The sequence below is a fragment of the Danio aesculapii genome, chromosome 6, assembly GCF_903798145.1.
Source record: "Danio aesculapii chromosome 6, fDanAes4.1, whole genome shotgun sequence".
In the NCBI taxonomy this organism is placed as follows: Eukaryota; Metazoa; Chordata; class Actinopteri; order Cypriniformes; family Danionidae; genus Danio; species Danio aesculapii.
The window spans coordinates 5,088,733-5,100,789 of record NC_079440.1 but is presented as its reverse complement, the minus strand read 5'-3'; the positions used below and the strand labels follow the sequence as shown (position 1 = coordinate 5,100,789).

At 34.4% G+C, this 12,057-nt stretch overlaps 1 protein-coding gene across 4 annotated transcripts in view; it reads right to left on the bottom strand.

Moving 5' to 3' along the window:
* Positions 1-11,639, bottom strand: part of st3gal3a (ST3 beta-galactoside alpha-2,3-sialyltransferase 3a) — an 82,600-nt gene extending 70,961 nt beyond the window's left edge. For 2 of the 4 annotated variants that reach the window (XM_056459364.1, XM_056459366.1), the window contains exons 1-2: positions 11,460-11,639; positions 4,308-4,456 (exon numbers count right to left, since the gene is read on the bottom strand). In XM_056459364.1, coding sequence (XP_056315339.1) covers positions 4,308-4,425 — 118 coding nt within the window. In that variant the 5' untranslated portion in view covers positions 4,426-4,456; positions 11,460-11,639. Of the gene's footprint in view, positions 1-4,307; positions 4,457-10,957; positions 11,332-11,459 lie in introns of those variants that run through there. The other 2 variants (XM_056459367.1, XM_056459365.1) reach the window with 2 other exon arrangements.
* Between the last annotated feature and the right edge of the window lie 418 nt (positions 11,640-12,057).

Here is a 12,057-nt window from a genome sequence, read left to right as displayed (position 1 = left end):
ATAGCCAAATGATTGATTTATGGTAGAACAAAGTCTGAACAATAGATTCGTGTTTCTGTTCGCTATCTAATAAATGGAATGTGAGATTTACGTCATTTAATCTCACACATTTCTAGTATATAACAATATACACTACCATTCAAAAATTGAGCCTCAGTAAGCATTTTTATTTAAAACTGAATGAAAATAAATGCTTTTATTTAGGAATAATGCATTAAACTCGCAAAAGTGACAGCTTTAATGATGTTAAACGAAAATAAATAAATATTTTTATTCAAAAAGGGATAGCTCACCTAAGAATGAAAATTCTGTCATTATTTATACTCTTCCGTCACTTGTTCCAAACCTGTCTGACCTAAGTCTTATGAACACAATAGAAGATATTTTGAAGAATGCTGAAAACCTGTAACCATTGATTTTTATAGTATTTGTTTTTCCTACTATGGATGTCCTTGGTGCTCAACAGAAGAAAGAAACTCATAAAGGTTTAAAACCAATTAAGGGTGAGTATTTTTTTTTATGTTTGGGTGAATTATCCATTTAACACCCCTTTAATTATCCCCTTGAAAGTCAAACCACACTGAACTAAACTAAACTGAACTTTAACTTTAACTAAAACTTCTATGTGAAGCTGCTTTGACACAATCTACATTGTAAAAGCTCTATAGAAAATAAAGGTGAATTAAACTGAATTTAACAACGATCTATAAAACTACCCGTATAGGACAACACAGAATATGCATGCGCAGAAATCCAAAGACTTTTAGCCCATCGAGTCTATTTATTTACTTGTGTAAATGTAAATTTATTCAGTTTTTAAATTAATTTCAGTAATATTATTGACTAATATGAAAATGTTCATATGATTTATTTACAATACAGTTTGTAATGTCATTTTTTTCTGTCTTTAAGTGGATATATTAAATGAGAGACTTGCTTTGTTTACCAAATAAGTGGATCTCAATGGATTTGCATTGTAAACATTAAATAAACAGCAAAAGTCAGTCCAAATCCCTCCAAAAATGTGGAAAAAAAAAACTGACATGTTTTTGCTTTACTGACATGGCTATTCCTTTAAACCAGGGGTCACCAAACTTGTTCCTGGAGGGCCGGTGTCCTGCAGATTTGAGCTCCAACCCTAATCAAACACACCTGAACAAGCTAATCAAGGTCTTACTAGGTGTACTTGAAACATCCAGGCAGGTGTGTTGAGGCAAGTTGGAGCTAAACCCTGCAGGGACACCGGCCCTCCAGGACTGAGATTGGTGACCCCTGCTTTAAGCTGTCCCAACACGATCAGGGTAACGGAGATCAGGTGCGTGTGGAGTTTCTTTTGAACACTATGATCTCATTACACATTAGAATACACAATACTAAAATAATATATTAAACACAAGGTCAACTCAACAATTATTATTAATTCAGCATAGAGAGAAGAAAAGAAACTGTTAATGAGAAAAAAAAAAGATGTGTTATACAACATATTTCTCAAATAATACAACATGAATGTATATAGTAGGGCTGTGCGATTAATCGAAAAGTAATCGAAACCGACATTCAGAACCTATAATCGATCAAAATTTTCCAGGTCAATTTTTTCAATTACTTTCCCTTCCCTGTGTGGAGTCATGTGACCCCGCTCTGTTAACGCTGATTTATACTTATGCGTTGAACACACAGATATGGACCAGCACAGCCGCAGAGTGGCATACCCGCGTACCTCTCAAAACATTTAACCACATGTCACATGTTTGCACTACATTGACGATGATTGGAAGCTGCGCCAGAGATGCCTAGAAACAGCATATTTTCTATTACACTAAAATTATTGTTTACATTAAAATATTTGAGTTACTTTATTTAGAAGAGATACTGCTTATTTTCTACTTTTAAAATGAAAAACATTGAAATATTTTGTCTCCAAAAGTGCAAGTTATTTATTTTCACTTTTTTAAAGGAAGTGACCGTTGGTTTTAGGCGATGTGCTTTTTAATTTCAGTTGTCGACACTGATGTTCAATAAATAATCATAGATAGTAAATAGTGTGTGTGTTTACTTCAGTTATTTTAAAATCAAGAAATGCACCCTTTATTCAGAAATCTCTCACTTATATGTGAGCATATTTACTGTACAAAACTTGTCAGTGAACTATGACGGCAAAAAATAAATTAATTAATTAATTAAATAATCGTTCATTACTCTGATTGAGTTAATGGCTGCATTTACACTGCATGGTTCAAGTGACTCAATTCCCATTTTGTTTCACCCATGATGCACAGATTGGATATGGACCATGTACATGCAAGCAGGAAAAAAATAATTGATTTACTCAAATCAGATTCAGTCCTTGATTACATGTGGAAATTTATTCGATATTAATCGGATCTATGCCATCGTGTCTGCAGTGTAAGCAGGCAGATCAGATTTTCACCTGTCAATGCGAGTCGCACTTCATTAAAAACCATAGCGAATGACGTCAACACTAACGCTTTCATTTCAGAACAGACTTCAGCAGAGTCCCAATGCTTAAATCTCTTACATGAGGACTTTTATATTGTCATGTAGCACAAGTATTTAGGCATGTTAACGGGAGAGGGAGAGAGGGGGAGAGACAGAGAGAGAGAGAGAGAGAGAGAGAGAGAGAGAGAGAGAGAGAACAATATCCCAGACGCAACCCATATGAACTAATATAAAACTATTGCATACATCACGCCATGGACATTATGGCGACATGGACGTTATGACTATAAAATGCCTACTGGTTTAAAAAGGCTTAGATTAAAGGAAGATGGCCAAATGAGAACTTTTCTGCCATGAACTATAGTAAAACAACGTGTCAAAAATAATTGTAAAAAATGAAGCCCTGCGAACACATTAAAAATACAGGAATGGAGAAAAGAGCGCTCTTTTATTATCAGCTGTCAGTCAGCGCCTGCTCTTTTTTTCCTGGTCATTGTGCCTTTGCCATGTGCCGTGTAAATGCAGACAATCAGATACGACTCACTTTTAAAAGATGATGTAAGCTGGTCATCAAAAAAATCAGATACAGCAAGAAAATCGGAATTGACCATCAAGATCGGCAGTGTAAATGGAGACAAAATATTAAATTAATCGAGATTTAGATTTTACGCCAAATCGCCCAGCCTTAGTATATAGAATGAAACCATAAAAAATGTATAAATAAACAAACAAAAATAAACTAGTATAATGAATGTATGATGAATCCCTACCCAAAAAACCATACACTCATTATTTAAGCCACTCCTGAGCACTTTCAGTTTGATTTTGAAGTTAAAAACATGATTTCTTTTTAATTTCATAAGTTTAGTTACTATACTCTTAACATCATTAGACAAATCTTCAGATTTTTTACAAAATTCTGCTCAGAAATAGCAAAAAACGTCTGCAGATTCTGTCTAGCCCTACCTAAGCATCAGCATTAATGATGTTAAAAACATTTACTTCTTCAATTTATCACTGTACTTCAAAACGGTATATTTTTCAAAGAATTCTGAATCAAATTAGCTTCCTTTTTAGCTCTACATGCAAATCATCAGCCATCTCACTGATGTGATGGCAACGTCAGATACAACCGCTTCTAAATTTATCCTGACACATGACACTAGTAGTGCCGCATTACACTTGTGAAACAGCAGCGTACCACCTCAAATCTGTACCATGCACAAAACCACACAGACAACCAATAACAGATGTTAATTCATGCGGTTTCTTTATGAAATATACATCATATCTGAAGAGACTCCTCGTGTAAACAAACACATGTGATGAGTAATATTAAGCAATGATTAGTTTGTGTATCGCTTGGTCTTCAAAGCTGACAAATTCTGGCTTGCTTACTACTTTTCCCCCACATATTTAACAGGGTAAATGTGGTCAGCGATAGGGTCTTAGCTCCCTCCTCTGGCCATCATAGCAAACCAGATCTTTCATTTTTAGGGATTTTTTATTTTAAGATTATGACTTTACCAGTGATCTGATCGCAAACAGGAAGCATAACCGCATAACAGACAGCGAAAGCGACTGGTGATGTGTAGGGGAATCCCATACAATAGAAAGCAAAGCAATATAGAGAAGAAAACTGTGACATTTCACAGTTCAAAGAAACGAAAACCTGATTAACATGGAAACAACCTGAGTGGAGAACAACCGTTAAACATTTACTCTAAATGGAAATTCTGTCCCTTCAAAAGGAAACACAGAAATCAGTGATCTGCTTTTGTGTGTGATGCATAAAGAGTCACACGTGTTGGAAAAACCTGAAAAGGATGAGTAAATGATATACTCACGAGATTTCTGGACTGAGTTTCTTAGTTGTAATCTACCAGAGGAGTAGTAGAAGAATACCAGCACCATGACAGGACATATTAGAAACATGAAGCTCCGCATGGACTTCATTCTGAACATCTCACAAGAAGCTTCATCCGGGCCGAGTCACCTGAAAACACAAGAACACAGCGTACTGAGAAACTATCCTACAAACTAGGGCTGAACAACACATCAAAAGATTTCAAATGTGCTTATTGCGACATTCATATTGCAACGGTTTGCGATAAATTAGTGATTTAATACAATAGTTTCTTTATCCTGAAAAGTATGGCTACGCAATATATTAAGAGAGAAATTAAGCACTCAGTCGAGTTTACATTATTTTGTACATTGGATTCCACTTTAATGAAAATATATTAAACAAACTCGATTAATGAAACCATTTAGAAGAAAACGGCGTGTTTTCCTATAGCTTTTAGACCTAGGGTGCAGCTATCTTGGATTATCGCTGTGTCTGACGTCACAGGGTTGGTTCCGTTCCCTCAGCTGAACAGATACAGTGGAAGTAAAGGATTGAACACAGAGACTGCAAAGCCTAATTTAACCCAATGCATGAAGTTGTGGATGTGGAGTTGGTGGAAATACAAGCATCAGATGTGCATCTAATATAAAAATGTATATATTTATTCTTTTTATTATTCTTTTATACCGATCATTTGATGCGCTTTGGTCCACTCTCTGTATTATGCTGCCTGACTGCCTGTATAGGTTTTAATCAATGGTAGTAAAGGACTGAACACAAAGACTGGACAGCCTAATTTAACTCATCGCAGAGCTGGTGCAAATACAACAACTGCAAGCATTAAAGTGTCGTAAGTTGTGTATTTTTCTTATTTTAATACCCTTTCGTTTAAAGGGCACCTATGGTGAAAAATCTACTTTTCAAGCTGTTTGGACAGAAATGTGTGTAAGTATAGTGTATAAACTGTTATATTGGGGTGAAATAAACACACCCAGCCCTTTTTTTTTCAAATTTAACAACATAAAAACGGTGGACCAATTGGAGCGGTTTTCAGATCGACCGCAACTTTACGTAGGAGTGCGGTCCCCCCGCCCACCAATATTGATTGACAGCTGTGCGCATTAACATGTCCGGTAGTCACGTGTATAATCATATCATCAAGAGAGGACATGCGCAAAGCAGCCGGGAATAAAAGGTGTGTTCAGTTCGCTAGGATCATTATCAAACGTGATCAAGAGTGAGTTTCACAAGTTTAACATGTTTTAAAACAGAGCATGTGTGTAATGAATTACAGCGATTCACTTCAGATTCACTTAATCAGCACAGCCGCGTGTCAGAACAATTATAAAGGAAGACGCTTCAATCGCGGTTTGTGGACGCTAAATCAGGTTTATTTAGTACATTAATATAAGAGATATCCATACAGCAGTGGAGATTACCAGTATCATGACACATATGTGTGCAAAACGAGTGCAAAGCTTAACGCGCTGTCTCTCTCTCTCTCTCTCTCTCTCTCTCTTTCTCTGTGTGTGTGTCTGCGTGTCTGAGCTATGCGTGTATGTATGTCTGCGCTACGTTTGTGTGTGTGTGTGTGTGTGTGTGTGTGTGTGTGTGTGTGTGTGTGTATGTGTCTGCGCTATGTGTTTGTGTCCTTGCTGTGTGTGTGCGTGAACTTTGTAATGACATTGTGTGTGACTCATTGTTGCAACTCCACAAAAAAATGAATCAAATACTGATTGGTAAAGTTTTAATGCACTTTGGTCCACTCTCTCACGCTGCTGCTCCAGCGCTGCCTGACGAGGGGATTTAAAAGAGAGAGAAAATACTGTGAAAATGTTCTTGCTCTGTTAAACATGACTATAATAATATCTGAAAAATAATTACAATTTCAGCCTTCAACTGCAGGCAAACAAAATCAGGAAATTATAAATTTAGTCTTTCAATTGCTGATATCACCAAAGTTAAATCCCTGCAGATTTAAGTGAAAGTCTAATACAAATTCTATTCACCAAGTTCAATGCAGGTCAGAGAAATATTACTTCATATAGATTTGTTCTGAACATGCTGTAACAGGCCTGAAGGCAAAATTTCAAGCATGTTCACTGCAAATACTAAACAGACTGACCATAGTTTCCACCAAACCACCAAAGTTACCAGTTATTACTAAGGTTATTGCTTAGATCCTTTTCAATTTTGTTGATATATTTTCTGTGATACTGAAAGCTGCTGAAAGCATGGTAAAAGGAGCCGTTTCTACATGATCCGATAATTCAGTCTGTATAACCTGTATAACCAGTAATAAAAAATACGCTTGCTTTGAGTAAATACAGTTAATTCAGATGTTGTTGACACAAGTCAATGTTGAGGTTACTTGAAAATAGAGTACAGTCTATACACCGTGTGAAAAATATCCTGCAATACTATATACCATGTGTTCACAAAAACAAAACAAAACCTAATTTCACTGCCACTGAGGTGGTTTTCAGATAAGATGAAAGACTCAGACAAATCACAATTATTAAGTATAATTTTTAAAGATGCAGCAGAGATTAAGGGGTCGCTGCTTGGTGCAGGTTTAGTGGTATACGCAGATCTAGATGAGCTCAGATTAAGGACAGGTTTAGTGGTATTGGCATTTACAGTGGTATTTACAGGTTAGTATGCAAGCAAGTTCATTTATATAGCACATCTGACTGCAATCAGATGTCAACAATGGTTTTTCAGATGATGAATGGTCAAATGTTTTTTTGTTGTGTACATACTACTATCTGTGCTCGTCATTCGCTGATACAGTTTAAACTACTACACAGAATTTATTGGACAAAAGTTAAATTGGGCTTAGCCGATAAACGATATTATATTGAATCATGTTAAAATTGATGTTAATAACTATGATAAGCTCTGGACTTTTTTACTCTATATTGACCTAAAAGCCAATCACACAGCAGAAATGTGCAACAATGGGAATCAAAAATTGTGTTGATATTAGAGATGTGCCGAATTTTCAGTCACAGAAAATTCATCAGCTGAAAATATGTTATGCCATTTAGGGTTGGGCAATGTCGATCAATTTGGCATCGTACGATGTCTAATTAGAAACATCGCGATGGATGATAGCATCCTCGTCGTAGGTGGCTTATGAATAATTAATTAATTTATTATGAATTAACTATTTGTAGTCTGCCGTTTCAACTACCTGACCAGCACAGTCTTTGTTTAACCCAAAACCAAATCATAAACAAATAAAGATAAGTTATGGGTAGGCCCACACAGGATCTGCGCGCGCAGAATTCCGCAGATTTTTAGCCCATCGTTAATTCTGTTTATTTACTTGAGTAAATGTGTGTAATATCTATAATTATTAAGTTTAATTTATTTCAGTAATATTATTGACTAATATGAAAATGTTCATCTGATTTATTTACAGTACAGTTTGTACAGTAATATTTTCGGTCTTTTAGTAGAGATATTATATGAGAGACTTGCTTTGGTTACCAAATAATGTGAATCTAATTGGATTTGCATTTTAAACATTAAATAAAAGTTAAAAAGATATTATTTTTATTTTATATATTAAGGTTTTAGTTATGATACTCCCAGAATAATTCCGCAGAAATCCACAGATTTTTACCAAAATTCTGCTCAGAAATAGCAAAAAATGTCCACAGATTCCGTCTGGCCCTAGTTATGGGCAGAATGATCTGTGTCGTTATAATGGCGTCGACAAACTTGCCAGATAAAAATAGGTGCACAACCAACAGGAAGCAACCAACAATATCTGAGGTTATTATGAAGTACAAGTGTGAAAGCGAAAGATTAAAGCAGCGTACTGACACTGTGACACGTTATCTGATAGATTCAAAAGGACAGAATAGTTGTTAGATAGAGAGAAGATTCATTAAATATCACCTTTAACAACTATAGTGAGATGAAATCAAGTGGTACATCCTTGATAAACTGTCCAACGTGCACTGCCCTGGGGGGGTTTGTGCTCAAAGAATAGTAATGGTTTACTTGGGTGTCATTTGTTAATTTATTATTTCCTCATTTTCCTCTGAATATGGTTCAGAGGAAGATGATGATCTATTTGAATATCTAAAATCTGAGTTGCCTTTAAAGTTGTCTATCTGAAGTGATTAACAATGCTAGGAAAACACTAGGAAATTTACTAAACGTTTTCTAAATATGCAGTAGAGCTTAAGCGGTTGATGTTTGGAACAGGTTTAGTGATATGCACAGATTTAGATTCCTTCAGATTAAGGACAGGTTTGGTGGTATTGGTACAGGTTAGTATGCAAGCAAGGTTACTAATATAGCACATTTGTGACCTTAGACCACAAAACCAGCATCAACTGATGGAAAATTACATTTAAGAAGCGCACAAAAGCTTTCTAAAGAAGCTTTCCATGTGTAAATGTATATTTTGTTAAAACAATATTTAGTCGAGATGAATATCTTGTTAAATATCTACTGTATTATCCGAGTTGCCTTTAAAGTTGTCGAACTGAAGTGCAACAATGCTACATGAAACATTATCGTTTATTAATATTCTAATGATTTTCGGCATAAAAGCAAAATCACTAATTTTGACCCGTTGAGTGTATTTTTAGATAAAGCCAAAATATACCAGTGCAGCATAAGAGATTTTGTGGGTCACATTTATCAGAGAAAAGATGGCCAAAGTGCTGTGATATGAGCACTTTAAAATTTAGCTAAGGTTAGGGAGAGGTTTATCCATATGGATGTGTAATAATTTGATTAGTGAGAGGTTAAGTGTTAACTGTTGGTTAGGGATATTATCAAGATTAGATGTATGGATAGGGGCAAGGCTGAGTTAATTATGTAGAATAGTTAAATATTAACTCAGGGTTTCTGCAGGTTAAATTTAAGACTTTTCAAGACATTTTAGGACCATTATGAATTAAATTTTAGACTTATACAGGGATAAATGCTAAGGATTTGTTTTGAATATCCTAGTTGGAAAAGATTTTCACTTGCCCTATTAAAATGATTAAAATGTAATACAATAATAATTTAGTTTGAATTTTTTTTTTTTTTATATAATTTTTTTTATATAAATCCATTACCAAGAATAGAACAAAACATAGCAGTAAATTTATATATATATATATATATATATATATATATATATATATATATATATATATATATATATATATATATATATATATATATATATATATATATATATATATATTTATATATACATATATATATATATATATATATGTGTGTGTGTGTGTGTGTAAGAGGAAATGTTACTATAAGTAAAGTATTTAAATGCTATTTTAAATAAAAAGTAAGTTTTATTGACATTAGGATTGTTGGTGATTGTATGGGTATTAATGGCCAGATTGGGTAGCTATACATGAACAAAGGAAAATTAAGACCTGCTAATAAAGATTTAGGACCTACAACTCAACATTTCAGTGAATTTAAGACTTTTTAAGGCCTAAAATTTAGCTTTTGAGATTTAACACTTTTTAAAGACCCTGTAACACCCTGGAATTTAACGAAAATGATTACATTTTAACAATGCAAAAAATATATTATTATACACAACCAAAAAAGAATAAATTTAACAAAAACTACATGTGTTATAGATTATAATGCAACGCATGCAATTTTAATAACAATGATACACCAATATATCATTAATTTACTTTTCAGCACAATTTAATAACATAAAACCACGAGAAAATAAGACACCTAGTACTAACAGAATAAAATATATTTACAATATAATTATTTATTTTTATGCCTTTTTATATCTTTTCTGCGACATTCTGAGTCAAATTCGACTGTAAACCACGACACACACATTGAACTAGTGTTCATATTCGCACATTCGTTCAGTGACAACTTGCGACACTCACAATATTGTTTACCACGTTACCTTGAATATTCAGTCTGAAATCAAATGCAAGTATGACTTGAAAACAACATTAGCACTATTTTTTGACTGTGAACAATGTACTTTGATAGTCTTTTTTATACTGAGGTAAAGTTATAAGTAATATTCGCACATTTGTTCATTTAACAGTCCCTATATTGTTCACCATGCTACTTTGAATATTCAGTCTTAACTAGCATGAAATTGTGACTTCGAAACAACATCACTACTATTTATTTAACTGTAAACAATGTTGTACTTAGATAATCATTGGCTGCTACTATGATTTCCCCATTTAGAATTCGCAAACAAAGCTTTTCTGAAACTACATTATTAAGGAGAAAGTGCCTATGTGTGAATATAAAACCAACTTAACCTCAATCCATTTTATTATTGCTTTTATTTTTTTATTGATTAAACAGTGGATTACAGGATTATACATAAAACAGTACACAAGGAATTAAAAGCAAAAATAAATTTGTAATATAATATACATTAAGTATTTTTCTCAGCAGTTGGGATGTCTTAAGCGCTTTGGGATTACTCTGTATAGGAATCAGGAAATCATAAAACATTTTTAGATCAATGAAAACTAGTTTACAAATTTGGTACAGTTAGCATATATTGTACTTTGTCATTTGTAGCTAATATGATTTCACTAATTAGATTTTGCCAATAATATTTCCTGAAATTACATTATTAAGGAAAAAGTCTGCATATAAAAGCAACCTTACCTTGATGACACACACCAGGTGATCATTCACAAACACATGTGGTCTGTTATCATACATTTCTAAATATATTGGTTACTACGAACCTAAATGTCTTTAAAAAAGCATTAACATATCCCGTTTTTACAGATTACTTTGTCAATGTTTCAAAGAACTCCCTAAAAACTTCTTTAATACCTAGTTGTGAAAATACAACACCGTTTTAACAATTCAGTAACCAAAGGTCGACCCTTCGCTCTTGTGCCCGTCCGCTGTAACGGTAACAGACACATCCGGTTAGCGATGTAGCGTTTCAGCTAACATTAACCACCAACCCAATATAGCCCCTGTTAAACACAAGTGAATTACAAAGTCACACGGTGCAAATGAGACACACCCGACCCGACAGCCGTGAGATGAAACAAAATGTCAACACACAGATTTAGGGAGCGCGCGCGTGTGCGTGTGAATGTGCGTGTGAATGTGTGTGTGTCTGTGAGAGAGAGAGACTGGCTACCTGTCTTACCTCACAGAAACGCAGCCATAATGATAATAAATCCATAAATACACGACGGACTCACTCGTCGGTTTCTACAGCCCCTCTAGGGAACGGGTAAAAACATTACTGTTATCTCCGCGCTCCGCTTATCGGCTGTTTCCAGCTCAGTCAACTGAAGTGTTAGGAGTTCATGCTGTAAAGGGTGAGCGGGAGGGGGAGGGGCAAGAGAAGGAAGGGGGAGGGGCTTTGCGACCTGAACTGCTATTTATTTTTTAACATATAGTCATTTTTATTTATTACAGGCCCGTTGCCAGCCTGGTTAAAGGGGTTCTTCTTTTTTTCTCAAGAAGTGGACATTTTTCATGTTATTCGCCTAATTTTCTATTTATTTATGAGATTTAAAAACTGCATTTTTGTGACATTTTAAGCACTACTCATAGCTGGATTAGCTTGTCTTGATAAACCAAAAACATTTCCTAAAGATTTAGAACGAAGAAATATGAATACTTAATTTTAAAATAAAATTTATATTATATCATTAGACAAAAATAGGAATCTGTTAAAGTTCTGAATAAAAACTGTGGCCTATTGTCATTTGTTAGGCAAATAACAAACTGGCCAGAAC